The sequence below is a fragment of the Equus quagga genome, chromosome 9, assembly GCF_021613505.1.
Source record: "Equus quagga isolate Etosha38 chromosome 9, UCLA_HA_Equagga_1.0, whole genome shotgun sequence".
NCBI lineage: Eukaryota > Metazoa > Chordata > Mammalia > Perissodactyla > Equidae > Equus > Equus quagga.
In genome coordinates this window covers 60,580,855-60,601,111 of record NC_060275.1, presented here as the reverse complement: position 1 = coordinate 60,601,111, position 20,257 = coordinate 60,580,855, and the positions used below count along the sequence as shown (strand labels likewise).

At 44.7% G+C, this 20,257-nt stretch overlaps 1 protein-coding gene across 8 annotated transcripts in view; it reads left to right on the top strand.

The window, feature by feature from the left end:
• PTPRM (protein tyrosine phosphatase receptor type M) overlaps window positions 1-20,257 on the top strand; it is a 773,187-nt gene that overhangs the window by 742,824 nt on the left and 10,106 nt on the right. For 4 of the 8 annotated variants that reach the window (XM_046671284.1, XM_046671286.1, XM_046671281.1 and 1 more), the window contains 9 exons: window positions 3,030-3,146; window positions 3,846-3,896; window positions 7,621-7,775; window positions 8,042-8,177; window positions 10,208-10,357; window positions 11,103-11,276; window positions 12,296-12,427; window positions 16,019-16,144; window positions 18,007-18,170. In XM_046671284.1, coding sequence (XP_046527240.1) covers window positions 3,030-3,146; window positions 3,846-3,896; window positions 7,621-7,775; window positions 8,042-8,177; window positions 10,208-10,357; window positions 11,103-11,276; window positions 12,296-12,427; window positions 16,019-16,144; window positions 18,007-18,170 — 1,205 coding nt within the window. The remainder of the gene's footprint in view (window positions 1-3,029; window positions 3,147-3,845; window positions 3,897-7,620; window positions 7,776-8,041; window positions 8,178-10,207; window positions 10,358-11,102; window positions 11,277-12,295; window positions 12,428-16,018; window positions 16,145-18,006; window positions 18,171-20,257) is intronic. The other 4 variants (XM_046671289.1, XM_046671288.1, XM_046671285.1 and 1 more) reach the window with 1 other exon arrangement.

Sequence of the window (20,257 nt, the reverse complement as noted above, 5' to 3'; positions counted from 1 at the left end):
GGGCGCGGGGGGTGGTGGCCAGAGGGGCCTAGAAGGGCAGGGCGGGTCGGATTTCCCGTGGAACCCAAGCTCACCCAAGGGAATTGGAAAGAGATACTCAGCCTTCAGTACGTTGCAGAGGCTTTTGGTTTCTCTGACTCCAAGGCGTTGAAGCCCCCACGCCCATATTTATTGAAAATTTGGGTACTGAAAGGGTAAGGAGTCTAAAATAGAAGAATAGGTGACCATACTGGATGTCCTGCATCCACTGCGTTCTAATAAGATACTTTTATTAAAGATAACACCAAGTTAACGTAGGTTGCAGGCGTGTGTTTGTTCTCTTGTAATTTTCAGAGAACTACATGGGTTTTTGAATTACATGTTCATTCCATCAAGAATTGTTTCATTTTAAAAGTGCACTTCTGTACTCTCTTTGTATTCACTACCCTCTGCTTGAGTAATTGAAGTCAGAGAAAGGTAAAGCAAGTCCCCCAATATAGAGGAGACTCCAGTGTGTACCATAGAAGCACCTATTAATTAACATTGTGAAAGTAATGAGACATTCTGCAAGTGAAACTAGGGTTGCTATCAAATTAGAAATCTCCACAAATACGCATGGTCTGCTCAGATTCACTGTACATCTAGGAAACAAACAGGAGAAATTACAGATCTCTCTCATTCTGGAATAGTTTAGATCCAGCACAGGTATTCATGGTGTAAATCTTTGAGATATTCTGGATAAACCATAATATTTATAAATATCTATGCTTCATTAAGTCACAGATAGTGTTCTCATGAGAAAAAGAAAAAGATTCCCAAAGGAAACTGAAAATGTAGTGGGGCAGGACTACCTTTGTCTTATGCTGCACTGTCTCTCCAACTCCAGATGTGTCTGGCTTACATCTTGCAAGTCAAGGTAATGAGGCTACTCTGGAACCAGCTGCCAGAAAGTTTCCTGAGGAAGCCAGCTAAGATAATGACCAGCCCTGTACCACACTGGAAACACTAGTGTGCTGAGGTGTTTTGCTTTGTGGAAAAGGTCACCTTAGTCAAATATTTCTTTTTGTAAACTTTCCCAATCTGGAATTTTACTTCCTACACGAATCGTGTGATTTTCTCCATGAAATTCAGTTCTACATGTATCTATTGCGTATTCGGTGTATATGGGACACAAGCCAGATGTTGCAGGTTTGCAGAAATAAGCGATACAACACCCCTTCCATGTTGGCAGGTAATAAGCAGGTATCCAGCAGTATAAGAATGGTGTCATACTAGCAGAACATGCACATTTTATCAGAGGATCACAAAGAGAGAGAGCTCACATCTATGGAGGAAGACTTTGAAGCGGTGTGGCACTGGAAATATGCCTTGAAGAATGGATGAAATTTTCAGCTAGGAAGGTATGGGTGGGAGGAGAACATTCTAAACAGAAGGAAGGGCATGAGTAGGAGTCTGGATCATGAGGTCTGTTTGGGGGTCGGGGCAAGTCACTTGTCTTTGAACATAAAATAAATGTGAACAGACAGGAGAGTAGTGAAAGATAAGGATGAAATGCTCTTTCTGGGCGAATAAAAGATGCCTAATGGCAGGCCAGATTGACTTTCTATTTAATTTCACAGGCAGCAGTTCAAAATAGAGCTTCCTGAGAGAGCAGAGCCTTTGGGATGGCGCTTTGGAAGGGTTTTTCTGGTACTAGCACGTGCAGAATGCCCATGCAGGAGGTTCCCAGAACTCGAACTAAGATACGGCAGAGAGAATAAAAAGTTGGAAAACATGTTTGAGAGATATTTCAAAAACTTCTTAGATGTGGCAGTTGGTTGGGTTTTGGAGAAGGAATCACCAGACTTTGTGCCTGGGTGACTGGGAAATCATAGCGTTATTAACATAGGGAGTCAGGAGGAAAGCAGTGGATGTGGGACAAAGAATTCTCCTTTAAACATATTGCCTTTGAGGTGCTGGCAGGACCGCCAAGGGAAATGCCCACAAAAGAAGTTAGAAATGGGATTCAACACTTGGAGAAATAGGGCAAGAGGTGCAGAAGTTCATCCATGGAGGGATGGCAACAGGAGTGGATGAAGCTGCCAGGAATTCTGAACAGAGCAGCTGAGGCTAAGGACAGAGCTACAGGGACCAAGCTACGTGGCCCTGCCCAGCTTCCACTGCTCCTCCCTCATCCCAGGCTTTTGCCGATGTCTGGAAGAGCTACAGTACAGGACAAAAAAACAATTTTCTAGGAGGGGCTGAGTCTAACAAGTGCCTTGCACCGGAAAAATCCTTAGATTAGAGGCTTCCAGCAATATGGAAAGACTGTGTTCATATTTTACCTGGTTTTGTATATTGAATTTACTTTAAAACAAATCTGTAATTCTAACTTGGGAAAAATACATAGCTACTTCCTTCTTCAGAAAAAAATCTCTAATCTTTACTGTTGGCTCTGATTTCCTGCTCACTCTTCCTCAAAAGTGTTCAATTGATTTCTGAAACTAGGAGGAATTTAAAATTCAGAGGAGCTAAAATATTGCAAACTACCTTTTTTTTCCTGAGGAGGATTCACCCTCAGCTGGCATGTGTGCCAGTCTTCCTCTGTTTGGTATGTGGATTGCCATCTCAGCATGACTGCTGACGAGCAGTGTATGTCCGCGCCTGGGAACCGAGCCCCGAGCCACTGAAGCAGAGCGTGCCGAACTTAACCACTAGGCACAGGCCTGGCCCCAAAAACTATGTTTCACAGTTTATTTTTCCAGGCCATTCCCTGAGTAGACATAAACAGAAAGTTAATGGTTATTATAACTGGGATATTTGCAGTATGTATATAATTTGTTAACTTTAGACCTAGACTTTACTCCTCCCATAACTCAAATTTTGCTTTTTTCTGGGGAGAGAAAAAAAGCATAGGTGATCTAAATAAATACACCTTGCTCTTGACTGTGCAGCTTCACTTCTGTTTTTGTGTGCAAATTTTATCCTATAAATCATACTGTGACCCATCATTTCGGGAACTCCAAAAAAAAAAAACGCTAAACCTTTCATTTCCTTTGTGTTTTCTAAAGGTCAAATGCTGCAAATACTGGCCAGATGACACAGAGATATATAAAGACATTAAAGTTACCCTAATAGAAACAGAACTACTGGCAGAATATGTGATAAGAACATTTGCTGTTGAAAAGGTAAGTTTTCACATTGCTTTGAAAAGCTGTGGTCGGACAGTGTTGCTGGCCTCAGGAACGTATCTGGGTAATTTAGATGTGGTCACACCTGAATGCAGGTAGGCGCTCTCTAGTGATTTCTCCAGACTGCATCTTGCCCTCTGATTCTATAATAGCTCAGTTCCATCTTTGAAGCAAATCGTTCCCATTTCATAAGAATCTGTAATTTGCAGCTAAACCAAAAGATAATGCCTATTTCCTTTTCCTTATTTTAACCTGGTTGATATTTTTCGGCCCATCTCTCTAAGTTCTTTGTTTGCAGTTTGGTAACTGTCCTTCATGTTGTCTGTCCATATGGGTTTCCCAGGAATGAGTTAGTATCAGTGTTGTGACACAGGTCCTAACTCCTTCTGGAATCTTTCTGCTTCCTTGAGGCTTTTCAGGCCTGTGGTTTAATATGGACTGATGGGCTTTCCAGTTGGAAATGACCCCTCTGGAAACATAAGTAGACACGGGATTCTCTTGCATGAACCAACGCCTCCATTCATACTCACTCCCATACTGGTTTTAGCCTTTCATACTTGCTGGTGATGGGTTGAGAATGCTGTGCTTTGGCTCTCCTCTGCCTCATCCCATGTGCATGGATGGGGCTTTTTCTCTGGGATTCGTTGTAGGGCATAACAGGGAATTTCCTTATTCCCCCTCTTTCCGCTGACATAGGGAGGGGCCGGAAGTGAAGCAAACTGCAGCCCATCCAGAGAAGTGTCACAGGTAGGCTGCGGGGAAGGTGGAAGTGATGTGGCTGAGAAATGCTCTGCCTTCCAGTCCTCATCTTGCCTTCGATGAAGGGGAAACAGGCTTTTGTCTCTGAGTTCCACAGACTTTTCTATCAAGAGCTGATTCTCCAGAGCTGAGCCCTGCCGTGGACGTAGCTATTCTGTCACGAATTTGTTCAGTGAAACCCTGCACTCATTTAATGGTAGCAGGTCCTGGGAGGACCTGGGTGTAAGGGGACTGCTGGGCAGTGCTTGGCCATCCTCCTTCTCTTCTCATTGCATCCGAGCGCACTTTCTGATTAACAAGACCAGTTTTAGGAAATGAAGGAAATGGCAGAGTTTGCTTGTTGGCTAATTTATCCTGATGTTTTGAACTACCTATCCTGGTTTTCAAATCCGTATTTCTCACTGAATCACAAGGCTGAAAAGACTTTATTTTAATCTGTTTTTCATACTATTTAGCTTTTTTTTCCTTAGCCTGTCTTTTTTAATAAGCAGGCAGGAGGCTTGGAGACTTCAAAGAATGTGGAGTTCTGCTTGACTCAATTCTTCAAGTTCTGAACCTCACACTTTGATGTCAATTTTTTTCCTTCTTAGGCAGGATTGGGGAAAAAAACACATGGAGGATTTTAGTATAGCTTTTGGCAAGAGCACTCATGAATAACTGCATTAAAACGCATAGCGATAAAAGACCCTCGATATTTTTTTCTTTAAAAAAAAATCATCCAAAGACCATCACTTAAACATGGAGTTCTTTGAACAGTAGTCAGCTCTCTAATAAGCTGAAAACGCATCTCTGCTGCTTCGGGGGGTGTCTGTTTATGTCTTTGCTCTTTTTTAACCTCTTATTGTGCTCTCCTACGTCCCCAGCTGCACCAAAAGGTTTCTGAAATACCCGGTTATTTTAGTCATCAGCCAGCCAGCGAAGAGGTGGGGGAAGGAAGGGAAGGATGAGGAGCTTACTGAGGCATTTGGGGAAACCAGAATGACACGTTAGAGATTTTCTAACTGGGCAACTGGAACCTTTAAGGAAAACAAATCATTAGTACTTCTGTGGAGCACTTCTTGTAGGATTTAAACTTTCTCATTAGAAGAGAAAGAAAAAAACAGTCAAGCGTGTACTGGGAGAGTCCTGAAATTCTGATTCTATTTTGAGAGTATGTTGCATCGAGGGACCTAAAGGTGAAAAACGGTTTTGGGCTCTGCTCTGTGAAACAAGTAGACTTGTTGCGGTTAGAAACTGATGAATTCCTGTTCTGCATGAGATTGTCATCTTTCCTTTCCCATGTAGCTGATGACTCAAAGCTAAACAGATTTTAAATAACATTTAGTGCCTTTTGTGTCAGGAGGAAGAGAACTCAAAAGTCTCCATGGATCCAGGCTGTCTAGTGAATCTGTCCCCGTCTATCCTAGCAGAAAGGAAGTTGACAACAGCCACTGAATTTTCTCTACCCAGGAGGTGCCTGGGACTCAGAGAAGGCAGTGGAATATGGTCCTTCTATCTCAGAGACAGAGCCTGTACTTAGCGATTCATTCATTCCACAAATATTTATTATGTACCCACTTTGGGCTAGGCCCTATTGTATGTCTTGGGTTCTTCCTTCCCATTATATTACATGGGAAAATGAAGTGAATATCAGTTTTTTCCTATAGCATTAATACTTGTTATAGCGAAAAAAAAAATCAATTGATATCAAACTGAGAAGTATTTGGGCTGTGATCACTGATCACATCTATGGGGTTTTTTCCCAAAATGTATTACGAAACAGCAAGAGGAGAAACTGCGATGTCAACGCACAAGAATAAGAGTTGGCTCGGAGGCAATGTCCTTTGCTAATCTTCTCAATAGTGAACATATTCAAAGGTGGGGGTTTATTTTGGGAAGAAGTTTTTTGCATCCCAGAAGCCGACATTGACGTTGCTCAGGAAGTGAGTCTTAAGATCAGTTGGGGGCCCATCCTATGACAGCTGGAGTTCAGGACCTGGGGATGCTGCAGCTGAAATCTAGCAAAGCTAGAAGGGGAAGTTCTCAAAAAGTAAAAATAAAAAGACAGTATACGGAAGAAATAAATGCCCTTTGGTCCTCTTTGAAATAAATCAATGTTTGTTATAGGCTTTCCCACTTCATGGGACCACCCTGCCCTGGTTGTGAGTAAAGCCAGGGGGGTTTTCTGAGGGTTAGAGGGTGACAGATTCAACCAGCGTCTTCTGATGGAGACTTTGGGACCAGCCAAATGGTACCATGGTTTCAGTGATGAGAAATATGGGCTCCTACCACCTAGTAATATTACTCTGGGGTCACAGAGCGTGTTTAGCAGATGACAGCGTTGATTTTCATATGCAAATCCCTGACAGACTAATTCCTTAATGTTTAAACTCCATTAAAGAATAGGATGATTTTCAAAGAGAAATAAGGCTTCAGCATTTGTGAGTTATTAAAAAGTCATATTAACACACTGATAGCAAATAAGTCTTATCTTAAAATCTGCAATTGTTTGTCTCTCCTAGTCTTTCAAAGCACGTAAAAATTCTAAATTTCTGTTTTGCTCGTTAAGTATGTGTGAACACTAACTGATGGTGAGTGTTATGAGGTTAGTGGGTATTTAATGTTAAGATATAATAAAACCAAACCCAGGGCCTCACACAGAGCTGGTATTTGGTAAATGATCATTGAATGAGAGGAGGAAGAAAGTCAAATTTGACCCCCAGTTCACATCTAGCCTTGATTCTGGAAGTAATTGTTTTCAAAGCAGATTTTTGCTTTAAGACATTGTCCTAATTCATAGGTTCATAGTTAGAAAAAAAAAAGTTGATAGATGTAAATCAACTTAATTATTCTCAAAACAAGAGTAAATTAAAAAAACAAATAACCTTAAAGTCCCTTTTCTTCTGCCTTCGCTTTAGTTCAATGGCAGGCAACCCTCCCACCTCAGCTTAGTGATCTAAGAGAATTCCAGCAGAACTTCATTTCCATGGTAGATCTTTGCTTACATGCCTGTTTCCCACAAGCCAACTGTGACAGCCGCTTAAAGACGAGAGACACTGTCTTCGTACCTGTGTGTCCCCAGCACCTGGCATCATGCCTTAAGCACTGCATTTACTCAGATTGTTGGTGAATGGATGAATGCATTAAATGTTTACCCGAATTAAAAAGAGAAATCTAACAAACTGAGCTGCAAATGAAAATGAGTTCTCTGGCCTATCTCGTTAGAAAGTAGTCCTCATTCGTTCTTCCAGGGATGTTCTCTGAGCATCCACAGTGTGTACCTGGCACAAAGGTACCAGATGACAGAAGAGAGAGAACAAGAGTCTTGCATTTCAGTAGCTGGTTTTGAGCCCACAGATCCCCTTTTAATTCCTCTGGTCCCCGTTCTGCACTTCTTTCTCTGCAGACCTGCACCTCACACCGTAGGATCTAAGTGACTCACAAACTGTTAGAAAGGAATTTCAAGGAATCAAAGAGATCCATTCATTTGCTGGAATTGCACCTGTCAGTTAGGGTTTTCCCCAATATTGCCTCCCCTTTCACACCCACAGACACCTTCCTGCCTGCGCTAAGGCTTCACGGTGCTCACTAATTCTAAGAAAGCCCTCCTTCCTGGCAGTAAACAGTCCCACGGCAGGCTTGCTGACTGCTCAGGGGCACTGCAGTCTCTGGGTTGCTCATCGTTTATTTTCCTTTGCTCTCGTCCTGTGTTCTGCTGACTGGCTGATGGCAGAGAGGCGTTCATGAAATCCGAGAGATCAGACAGTTCCACTTCACCGGCTGGCCGGATCACGGGGTCCCTTACCATGCCACGGGGCTGCTGGGATTCGTCCGGCAGGTCAAATCCAAGAGCCCGCCCAGTGCAGGCCCGTTGGTGGTGCACTGCAGGTAAGCAGAGCGCTGGGGGCCTCCGGAAGGAAGCACAGTGGGCAGTGGGTGCAGGCGGCCTTTGGGGTGATGAAAATGTGTTGGGACCCGATAGGGGTGATGGTAGCACCACATTGTGAAGGTGCAAAATGCCACTGAATCGTATGCTTTAAAATAGTGTATTTTATGTTATGTGAATTTCAACATCATAAAGCTTTTGTAAAGGCGGCAGCAGCAGCAGCGCAGGGATCCTTCCTCTTCCACTGACAGACCCTCTTTCCCTTCAGTGCCGGTGCCGGGAGGACAGGCTGTTTCATCGTCATCGATATCATGCTGGACATGGCGGACAGGGAAGGGGTGGTAGACATCTATAACTGTGTCAGGGAGCTGCGCTCGCGGAGAGTGAACATGGTGCAGACTGAGGTAGGTGCTCCCTGGCGGGCCTTGGCTGGGTCCCCAGGGCCTCTCCGGCATCACCACCTCCCAGAGCCACAGCCAAGGGGAGAGGAGCCCCAGCAGTCCTCTCCTCAGAACTCCCTGGAAGAAAACAGTGAAATACCTGGCAATCCCGCCTGCCTTCCTCCCTCCTCCCTCACTCCCTCCTCCCCTTCCTCCCTCCTCCCTCACTCCCTCCTCCCCTTCCTCCCTCCTCCCTTACTCCCTCCACCCCTTCCTCCCTTTTTCCTTTGGTTTTTCCTTTCAGAAACAAACAGAAAAGGGCAGGAGTCTCCCAGGTGCTGGTGTGTGTGGCCATGACCCTAAATTTCCTTATGCTTCTGTGTCAAGGAGCCCAGTAGAGTCTCCACATTAAGCATTCAGGATTTCAATACCATTTCTTTTTAAACTGCCTAGTAACCAGAACAAGACCACTCCTGAAAATAGCCAGGCATTTGCCAAGTGGCTCAAGGGCATCTCTGCACATTTTGTTCTTCTCCTCCTATTCCTGGAACTTCGGCGCAGTGGCCTGGCTCATGTGCATTTGCCCATTTTGTAGAAGCACTCTGTACAAACTAGTACTTCCATTAATTAGAATTCAAGGGCTATCAGGAATTTAAGTTTGTAAGAATAAGTATTGTATCCTACTCTTAGGAAATTCATATTTTTACTATTTCATCATTTTAAGTAGGTATTACATCCACCACCTGGAAAATGATTCCTGAAGTAGAATGAAGAATAAATAAGAATCCCTTACATTTTGTTTGTACATTAAAGTTGACAAAAGCCACTAGGAAACTGAATTCCTTTTTTTTTTTTTTAACTAACAAAGAAAAATAGCAAAAACTGTAAATGCTACTTTCGTGGTCTTTTTCTCTTTAAAATAGGGATTCTTTGGGGGCTGGCCCCGTGGCCGAGTGGTTAAGTTCGCGCGCTCCGCTGCAGGCGGCCCAGTGTTTCGTTGGTTCGAATCCTGGGCGCGGACATGGCACTGCTCATCAGACCACGCTGAGGCAGCGTCCCACATGCCACAACTAGAAGAACCCACAACGAAGAATACACAACTATGTACCGGGGGGCTTTGGGGAGAAAAAGGAAAAAATAAAATCTTTAAAAAAAAAAAAATAGGGATTCTTTGTTTTAAAGATAATGATAATGTATTTTTTAATATATGTTACAGTTAATCAAATGTTGCCACATCCAATTTCTCTCTTGATCCTCTTTTTTGAGGTGTTGTTTTAGAGAGTGGGCTGTTTTTAAGGATTAAGAGTCCTGCTTATTTATAGAAATCAAGGTAAAAAATGAGATTTTTGCATCTCATGTAATTGAAAATCAATCATAAATATGGTAAAACTTTGGTAATTAACTGTAGGAGAAGTCAGTGCCAATTCTGAATTAGGAGAGTACCTATTTTTAAACTGTGGATTTGTACATACAAACGAGAGCTCTTCTATGGACACATAAGACTTTTGTTATTATCACATTAATTAGTGTTTCACAATCAGTAGCTTTAAGTGCTTGGAACTGTTTGTTTTCACAGTGATGTCACGTTTCCCTGGAACTCCTTTGCACTATTAATTTGGTTAGCAAATTCTCTTTTCATCCTAGATAGATAAGATTCTGCTCATTTCATCGTCTGGGATATTGTGTTCCACACTCGTGGGATCAGAATTACAGCGCCTGCTCTGAGATTTATCCATGTCTGATGGGTTCTGATCAGTCCATGTAACACTTCTGCATTGAGCCCGTTTGTCTCTTCCTCCCTTCCTTCCTCATACTGCCGCACATGGCCACTCAGGAATGTCCCAGCCATCCCATGTGGGTACAGGATTTCTGGTGCTGGAAGACCCCCTCCTAGCAGTCAGGTCTTCATACTTAGCCTTTCTGTCGGGGATACATTGTCTGTGATAGACCACGGTTCCATTACCTTGACCACGTGGAGCTGCTTCTCTCCTTCTCTAGTTCTCTTGGGTTGCCTTGGTTTCTCTATTACTAATTAGTCCCATCTGCTTTACCAGGAGCAATATGTGTTTATCCACGATGCCATCCTAGAAGCCTGTCTTTGTGGAGACACCTCCATCCCTGCTTCCCAAGTTAGGTCTCTGTATTATGACATGAATAAACTGGATCCACAGACGAATTCAAGCCAGATTAAAGAGGAATTCCGGGTAAGTCACGCTAAAGGGAGAGACGACTGGCTGTGACTTTGCTCCTTAAGAAGTATCTCGAAGTCAGCTCTTGAACTCTTGAGCCAACACAGGGTTTCTCAGCCTCGGCACTATTGACAATTCTGTGCTGTGGGGGCTGTCATGTAGGATGTTTAGCAGCATCCCTGGCCTCTACCCTGGGTGCCAGGAGGCCTCTACCACATCTGTTGTGATAACCAAAAATGTGTACAGAAATTGCCACTGTCCCCTGGGGGGGATAGTTACCTAGTCAAAGACCACTGGTGTAGCAGAGCCATTTCCCCGTTTGAAAGCAGACACCAGGCAGTCCCACAGTGTCACACTGGTGCAGCTACACCAAGCAAGGTGCATTCAGTGTACTTACCAGGCAAGAGTTCTTCATTGCATCCCTCATATTCACTTTCAGTCTAAATGTACTTGGCTCTAGGCCAAACTCTACTCAACCTTTTACTCCCAAGACCCAGAGGTCCAGCCCTAGTCGGACTTTATGGCACTTAATCTTACAGATCCACAGTGGCCCTTATGTCTGATGGGTACTGTCTGTGGACAAAATCCAAGGAGAGAAAAGAGAAATAAAAATGTAACTGTGTAAGTGGCGATATGGGGTAAGTGAGGGACAGGACCATCTTGTGGTCAGCTGCAAGCAGGCTGGATCTTCTGACGTGTGAAGCTGAAACCATGTGCCATCCAGTGTTTCTTCCCCACGTGTCTGTGTTTCTCCACCTAGACCCTGAACATGGTAACACCGACCCTGCGCGTGGAGGACTGCAGCATCGCGCTTCTGCCCCGGAACCATGAGAAGAACCGGTGCATGGATATCCTGCCGCCAGACCGCTGCCTGCCCTTCCTCATCACCATCGACGGGGAGAGCAGCAACTACATCAACGCCGCCCTCATGGACGTAAGCCGGCTCACCTGCCCTCGCAAGGAGACGGGGAGATTTCTCTCAAGGAGGAGCCCTGGGAAGATGGCAGGCGGGGCCTGGCTCTCCTCCTTCCGCTCATCTGCACTTGTTTTTCTTTAAGACATAAACTGTTTTTTCAACAAAGTGCCTTTCAGATTCCATGTATGTTTTTGTGTCAGGGCCGAGGTTCTTGGTCTCTCGGGGACCACCTGTCCCAAAGTATTGATAAATGAAGCGTGTCCTGGTTACTCTCTGAGCTCTTAATTTCCACCCTGCCGCCCGGAGAGCAAGAGACAGCTATTAAGTCACTAAGGAAGTGAAGTGGGATCATACGGTTTGCAGCATTACTCTAGTTCCCGTTCCTCCTAATTTAGGCAGTAATTAACATGGGGAAAAATTTGCCTGTCAGTAGAAATAGTACACAACTCATTACTTCCTGTCAGTCTGTTGACTTCTAACTTAATGAGCATTTGCTATTTAGTTGATGGAAAAAGTGAATGGATATTTTCAGTGCTAATATGGAAATCTTAATTCTACCGGTGTGGTGTCAGTAAAGAGGTCCTTACACTTGTTTGGAGCTCTCCGGAGCTGTAAAAGGCCTGGGTGTCCTTTTACGGCAGGATTAAGTAACACCATCACACATGTAAATGATAAGTGAAGATTTTGGGGAAAGCAGGACTGTTTTAATTGTGCATATTTTTTAAAGTAAAGTTAAATTTTCCCTATTAAAATAATTATATATAGGGTCGATATTGCTTTTCTACCAGAAACATCAAAAAATTTGTAAGATATACTTATTAAGCTTTCCTAGTATCAAAGTGGGAGTATTTGATCAGTATTATTCTGCGGGTGAGTTTACATTTAGTCTATTTTGGCATGGATGTGGTAGTAGAATTCAGCAGTGTTAAGTATGCTCAGTGTCTTCTGTCACAAGCTCCCGTGTGCACTGATAACTTAGCTCCCGCCCTCCACGTTTTCCTGGGGTGTATTCGGATCTTTCTTGTTTGTGATTCCAGAGCTATAAACAGCCTTCAGCTTTCATAGTCACCCAGCATCCTTTGCCAAACACGGTGAAAGACTTCTGGAGACTAGTGCTGGATTATCACTGCACGTCTGTCGTGATGCTGAACGACGTGGATCCTGCCCAGGTGAGACTCGTGGATCCCCGCAGGCGGGCTGTGCCCAGGTCAAACCTGTGGTTGCTCTGTCGCTCTCTGAGAAGTACAGGCTCCAGTGCCAGGTCACAAAAGCCAGGCCAGCATCGAGAACTGGACATGTCGAAACACGGATGTCAAAAATCAGGTGGAATTAGGGATCAGGGCAGAAAGTAGACCGAAACTGGAAAGACAGACTGAAATCATAGATGGTGGAAGCAACAGGGCAAGACAGGGTCAGAAGTGGGGCTGTTCCCAGGGGATGGAAGCGCTACTGGGGGAGACACGAGGTGTGGGTGGAGCCGGAGCTCACCTGGAACGTGACTGTCGCAGAGCTGAGGGCAGGGCAGGCAAACCAGAGAGTCGTGAAGAGAGGACGTGGGCCTCTGACTCTGCCCTCGGTCGTGTCCTGGGCATCTGTGTGCTTCCTGGCACAGCTCACCTGGAGCCTGCAGGAGAGAGAGATCATCATGGTCGGGTGACAGGGGAGACCAACACGTGATTTTAAGGGACAGCAATTAGTTTTGTCAGCTCTTTGATAAAGCTATTAAAAAGAAAGAAGACTGGGACTTGAACGTAAGAGAAGCTCAGAATGATAAGTGTGGCTTTTGCACAGCTCCCTTTCTTAAACATAAAAAGAGAAAGAATGGATAATGATGACTCAATATTAGTGTTGGGGTTGGAAACATTTTCTTAAAGGGATTTGTCAGGCAAGTGTGGGCACAGAGCCCTTTAGGAGCTGAACTCGCTGCTCTATGGGACGGCTCTGCCAGTCCAGGCTTAACTATCATGACCGAGGGCATTATGGGAGGTTTGAACTTAGTGTGTTTTAAGAATAAACTTGTTCTGGAATGGAATTAATTTCCTATCTAGTAGATACAAATTCTCTTTTAAAAAAAAAAAAGAAAAGAGGTCTGAAGTATTTCAGCATCCGAACTGGACAAGATTTTCCCTTCCGAAAATCCATTTTATTGCCATCAACCTGCCATAAATAGCATGGACATTCACTTCAATTCTATAATGTTTTTAATTATGTTTGAGGCACTACATTATATTGTTAAGGCTCTAGCCTGAAAGCCAGTTAATGAAATAATAATGATAATCCTTGTCCTCAGTGAGTCCTTTTTACTTAAGAAGCTTAAATGTTTTAGAATTCTTCCCCATAGATCCTCTCCGAAGGATAGATTGCAACCATTTATAAAGACAAGCACACGCGACAGCTTGGGGAACTTCAAAGACACAACTCAAAATAGGAGCAGTGATCCTGATTTTCTAATTGACAATGCCATGGGCTAAGTTTCACTGATTCAAGATTCCTTCGTCATCGACAGTTACAGGATAAGAGACTTGTTCCCTCTTCAGAGTCCTTCTTTTTCCCCTCATGTGAATCTTGAAATATAGTGATATACTGGTTTTGCTCACATTCGTGAGCCAGACATTAGTGATTTGGGCGTGTTCTTTAGAACAATGGTGTTTGAACTCTAAAGCTGCATTCCAGGCCCGAGCTGCTGGACGCAGACCAGGCATTGGCTTGCCGGTGGTAGCAGAGACAGACTCCAGTTCCGCTCGGCAGACAGAGCTGATTTCAGAGTGAGGGAGGAGAGGCTCTTGGGACCCAGTCTTGCAGAGAACACTAAACTGCGCATTTGAACTTAAAGGCTTTGCAATTGTACAGGAATAGCACTCAACTATTTTAAGTATTTATAGGTCCAGTTCATGGGCATGTTATGCACCATTTAAGCCATTTTCTCCCCGGTTTACTTGGGCAGAGTGCAGGATGGAGTGTGCCAGGAGCCAAGTGCTGGCCTGGGCCATTTGTATTTCTCTGGTGTGAATGACAAGCTTTTGATCAGGGCTGGAACTGAGAGAGGAAGCAAAAAGCGAAGCCCGCCCAGTCAGAAGAAAAATGGGCAGAACAGTTCAAACACGCATGTTAAGGCTTTGATTCCCATCTCGGAGTCCCATCATAATGGCTGTAAGTTTTAACAGTGGGTGCATGTTGGTATCGAAAAGAAAATAGGGGCTGGCCCAGTGGTGTAGTGGTTAAGTTTGCACACTCCACTTTGGTGGCCCGGGGTTCATGGCTTCAGATCCCAGGTGCAGACCTATACACTGCTCATCAAGCCATGCTGTGGTGGCATTCCACATACAAAATAAAGGAAAATTGGCACAGATGTTAGCTCAGGGCCAGTCTTCCTCACCAAAAAAAAGAAAAGAAACATCAGCATGCTATGGTTTGACAAGGCAGTTTTATAACTTGTCATCAGGAAGTGCTGGTGAGGAAGAAAAAATTTCATGGGAGCATTGTTTAAAAATAAGGGAATGTAATTTCTAAAATACTATAAACTTAGCTGACGTGAAAAGTACTCTTAGTTATCCTACGTTCATTCGTGATCATAAAGTCCAAAGTTTTAACTTCTTTATAATAGAGAGAGGGAGATTGCTGTTTCCACTGACCCACTGTTAACTGAAAACTATCTTGCAATCTTGGGTATAAACCAACCTTTAACATGAGATTTTAGATCCTGTGGAAAATAAAAGTCATCAAAAAAAAATTTCAACCTCTGGATACTCATTCTGCTCAAAATGAGATGATATGTTTTTCATCTGCTCTTGGCCAGTTGAAACCACTTATAAAATAATGAAGTCGTTTCCTCTTGCCTCACCACAGGCCATTTGTCCCTCAGGTAAGTCCCTCCCCAAAACATCACTGGATGCCAAGTCCTAAAAGAAGTTTACTTTCAGACTTAAAATGCCTGCAAGGGTCTTGGGGTTTTAGGAAAGGTTTGTGAGAAGAAGAGATCTTGGCATTCCCTCACCTGTCTCCAGGCTTCGTATTTCTGTGGGGTGGTGGCAAATGAAAGTGCCTCTTTCATAAGCCACCCTCCCAGCAGGCCTCCCAGCATGCTGAGCTGTGTGTCACATTCATACGAAAGTTCTGGTTACCCAGGATCACCAATACCTGGAGTTTGAGACTCCAGGAAATTTCCTTTTTAATTAAAGTCACTTCCCCATAAAACAGCAAAGCATTTCCTCTCATTACACTGGGTTTCCTAGATCTGAGCTGGGAGGGTTTGGACCAGAGCATGAAAATGCAACCCAACACTGTTATCGATGTCTTGTCACAAAATAGCCCTATTCCCAGACATGACTACAAGTGACAGTGCAGCCCGGGCAGGGGAGAATGGAGATTTGGGCATTGACAGGTGTGTGTGCCATCTTGAGTATCTCTGCTCTTGTCATGGCAGCCAGTGGCATGATAAGAGTTCCTTACAACATGCAACAGGGATGTTACAACGGATGTGATAAACAGCGTCTGCGTGACCTCCTTGGATAGCAGAACTGCTCATGGTTTAAAGATGCTTTTCTGAGAAAATAATACTAGAAGAAGGACAGGAGGAGTTGAAGAATCAGCCAACAAGAAAGTCCTAAGTCTGCTTGCTGGAAGGAAGAGAGAAAAGAAGGAAATGGAAGTGAATCAATGAAGTATTAAAAATTACTGAATGTCAACAGTGACCTTGTCCAAACTGTTAGGAGTAAATTTATTTTTGTAAATAACCTTGTGTTTCTGTGTTTTGAATGCAGTTGTGTCCGCAGTACTGGCCAGAGAATGGAGTACACAGACACGGCCCTATCCAAGTGGAATTTGTTTCTGCTGATTTAGAAGAAGACATCATCAGCAGGATATTCCGCATTTATAATGCAGCCAGAGTAAGAATCGCAGCCAACATGGCTCACGTTGTGGTTTCATTTTTTACTCATCCGTTGAATCCTTAGAGCCCCCGCTCTGTCAGTCACTGTTACAGGAGCTTGAACTATAGCAATGAACAGAGCCACGCTCCCTGCCGTGTGGAGCTTCTACTCTAATGGGAGAAGACAGCTGAAAAGTAATGGGTATAACAGATATAGTAATAGATGTAGTATTTAGAAAGTAATAAATGCTATGGAAAAAAACATGGGGAGGTAGAATGTGCTAGGGTCATGAACAGGAGAGAGAGCAAGGCTCTGTCTTAAATTGATGTGCTTTGTGAGCAAAGACCTAATAGAAGTGAGGGAGCAGACGTATGGCTCTCTGTAGAGATGGCTTTCCAGGCAAGAGTGATAGTGCAAAGGCCCTGAGGTGAGGGCTTGCCTGGTGAGTTCCAGGAACAGTAAGGGGACTGATGTGCTGGAGCACAGTAAACTAACGTCACCTAGCAGGAAAGTTGGAGTGGGGAGGTAGTGGCCAGAGATCTTCTAGGGCCTTCCAGGCCACTCCTAGGATTTGGGCTTTTGCTCTGAAGGAAATAAGGAGCCGTTATAGGGTTGTGAGTAGAAGAATCACATGATATAATTTACCTTCTACAAGGAGCACTCTGGCTTCTGTGATGTGAGTAGACTGTACGGGAGACCCATCAATCCAGGTGAGAAATGACAGTGGCAAGACAAGAGCAGTGGCAGCAGGAGCAAGTAAGCGGTGGATAGATTCTGGCAGCAGAGCCGGGAGGACTGGCGGTTGGTTGGATCCCAGAGGGTCAAGGGTGACTCTCAAGAATTTGGTCCTGAGAACCAGAATGCTGGAATTGATATTAGCAGAGTTAGGAAAGACTGTGGGTGTAAGAGGCCTGTTTGGGGGTGGGGCACACATGGAGAGAGAGCCACGAGTTCACTCTGAAACGTGCCAGGTTGGAGGTGACTGCTAGACACTGAAGTGGATGTACGAGTAGGCCTTTGAGTCTGTGGGGGAAGCTCAGGAGAGAGGTCTGAACTGGCAATATAAAGTGGCGACTTACTGGAATGTTTAAAACCGTGACACTGAATGACATCATCACATGAGAGACAGAGAGGAGAAAAGACCCAGAGCCTGAGCCTGGCGCTGTCCTCAGCAGGCAGTCGAGGGAGGCGGGCAGGCGAGGAAGACCCGTGAGGGGGTGGGACAGCTGAGAGCAGAAAGTGTGTCAGCCCGAAGACAGTGGTCACCTGGGTCAAACGCTGCTGAAGGCCAGGAAGCTTTAGTCCAAGTGATTTAGCCATGGCCAGAGTGAAGCTGTGTGGCCGCTTTCTAACACTTTCTTGAATCCTGCAATTCCATTTAATTATGACCAAAGATTAATTAACTATTGATATCTCAGCAAAATTCACACAAATAAGCAAAACCGTATTATACTCACAGGAAACACAATGTAATCTGTATCACCTTGAACTCGCGAACATCCCCAGATTACAATTTATCCTTTACTTTTAATTCACCAGTACTTATAGTAAAGCCATTTTACCACTCACTGCACAGTGTGGTCAATGCTCCTGTTGTGTGTTATTTTTCACTTGGCTTCTGCAAAATTGTAAGCATTCTGCTTCACTTTTATTTGTCTGGCCTGTTATTTAAAACATCTGCTTTTTTATAACATCTCGAGATTAAAACTCATAACTCTCCAGGCCAGTAGAAACGCCCTTCATTATTTCCAGGCCTCTCCTTCCATAATGTCCTGCTTTGATGAGAAGACCAAGCAGGTGGAATCAGCCCCCTGGAATTCAGTAAAGTAAATAATGCCCGTTTCCTTTCCTCTCCTTGATTGTTGCCTGACTCTCTGTAGCCCCAAGATGGATATCGGATGGTGCAGCAATTCCAGTTCCTGGGCTGGCCGATGTACAGGGACACACCGGTGTCCAAGCGCTCCTTCCTGAAGCTCATTCGCCAGGTGGACAAGTGGCAGGAAGAATACAACGGCGGTGAAGGCCGCACAGTTGTGCACTGCTTGTAAGTGCTCAGATAGAGCTTCCGTCTCAGAATGGCCAGGCCCACACCGGCTGGTACCTCCTCCTTCACTATCTTTTGTTTCACTATAAATGGAGAAGAAATAAGCAGGTCTGGGTGAAAGGAGATGATCATTCTACTCATTAAGGGTTTGGTTTGCTTTGCAGAAAAAAAGACACACACGTTTTGCATTTGGTTGGGGTGTCACTGCTATAAAAATAAGCCTTGACACTGTGATTGGGACCTCTTCACAAAAAGACACCCGGGTGGGCTCCTTGTGAGTCTTGAGAGACAATTGTTAAGTTTTCAGGAATTTTCTGAGCTGGCTGAATTTTCTAAACTGTTGGTAACTTGAAATCATTTATGGGGAAGTATTTACATCACAGGAATCAGCAAATGCTACAAATCAGGGCTCCTCCCACCCAGCAAAGCTGGTTTACCATCACACTAGTCGGTAATTCTATTGGAAATCATGTCAGAAACTTCAGAGGCACTGGCTCCTTTTTCTTTGTACTTTTGGATTTGGGTGGTTTTGGCAGGGAGTGTCTGTGTTGGGAAGATTTGCTTAGAGCCAGCATCTCCAAAGCGTGGCCTCCAGGCCAGGAGTTGTAGCAGGTGCTGAAACGGGAGAACCTCTGCTGCAGAGCAATCGTTCCCAACCTCAGCTGCCTGTTGAGAGTCATTTAGGGAGCTTTGGAAAAAAATACCCGGGCCGCCTCCAAAGTAATTAAATCAAAATATCTAGGGGTGGGACCTAGACATCAGTGTTTTTTTTTTTTAGCTCCTAGATTATTTCAATGTACAGCCAAGACTGAGAGCCGCAGAATAGAGACTTCCATGCTTTTCAGAGCACTTTTACCTGCATTTTCTCCTTGCCGATGAGCTGTAGCTAATCAGCCAGCTGGAATCAGCTTAATGGAACCGGCAATTAGAAAGTAATGGCAGTTAGGGAAGATGTTTAGAGAATTTGTGGAAACTTTAAGTATAAGCTTATGTCTCTTTTCAGTGGAGTGTCATTAGAAGCACACAATGAGATCTCTCCCACGTCTTCCTCTGGGCAGACCGAGGCTGGTTGAAATGGCAAGCTCGGCTAAGGGCCTGGGTTACTCTCCCCTTGGTGCCCACAACTCCCGCAATGCCCCCTGGCAGCCCAGCTCTGGCCTGCCGCTCAGCAAGTCAGAACGTGGCAGCACCTCCTCCAGCAGAAAGCGGACGTGCCCTCGGGAAGAGTCTCCTGAACTTGCTCGCGCTTCTCCTCAACCAGAGGGCCCCACCCTTTGTCCTCTGAAACTGGTCCTTAGCCCCTCCCCCTTCCGATTTTCCCCTTCCTTCTCCTGGACCCGGTTCCTTGAAACTGTCTCCACCAAGAAAATGCCAAAAAGGATTGATTAACAGTTTACGTCCCCATTTTTATTTCTCTTAGTCCAGATATAGGCTCTGATCAGCATGAGATCAGAGGGTCACCAATGTGAGTTCATACAATCCCAGCAAGAAAAACTGACATTTTAGTTAGAGTTTGTATTATACCTGTTAGGTTTTGAAGTACTAAAAATAGTTTGCAGAGGGGCCGGCCCCAGAGCATAGTGGTTAAGTTCACACACTCTGCTTCGGCAGCCCAGGGTTCGTGGGTTTGCATCCCAGGCGCAGACCTAGCACTACTCATCAAGCCATGCTGTGGTGGCATCCCTCATAAAATAGAGGAAGATGGGCACAGATGTGAGCTCAGCAACAATCTTCCTCAAGCAAAAAGAGGAGGATTGGCAACAGATGTTAGCTCAGGGCCAATCTTCCTCACGAAAAAAATAAAAATAGTTTGCAGGTACCCATTTCTGTGTCTGGAGACCAGCAGCATATAGAGCTAGGAGCATAATGAGTGCAGGGCTGGCAGCTTCCTAACAGGGGCCAGTGCTGTGGGGCAAAGGCCTAAGGCCCAGTGGGGCTGAGACACCAGGATCCATGGAAGAGGAGACACCAGGAGCCCTGAAATCCCTGTATCTTGTACGCACCCTCTGGCTCCACGCTTCCAAGACCCAGCGCTGACCTTGGCCTGAGCAACTCCATGTGATATCTGAAACCGTGGGCTGTTCTGT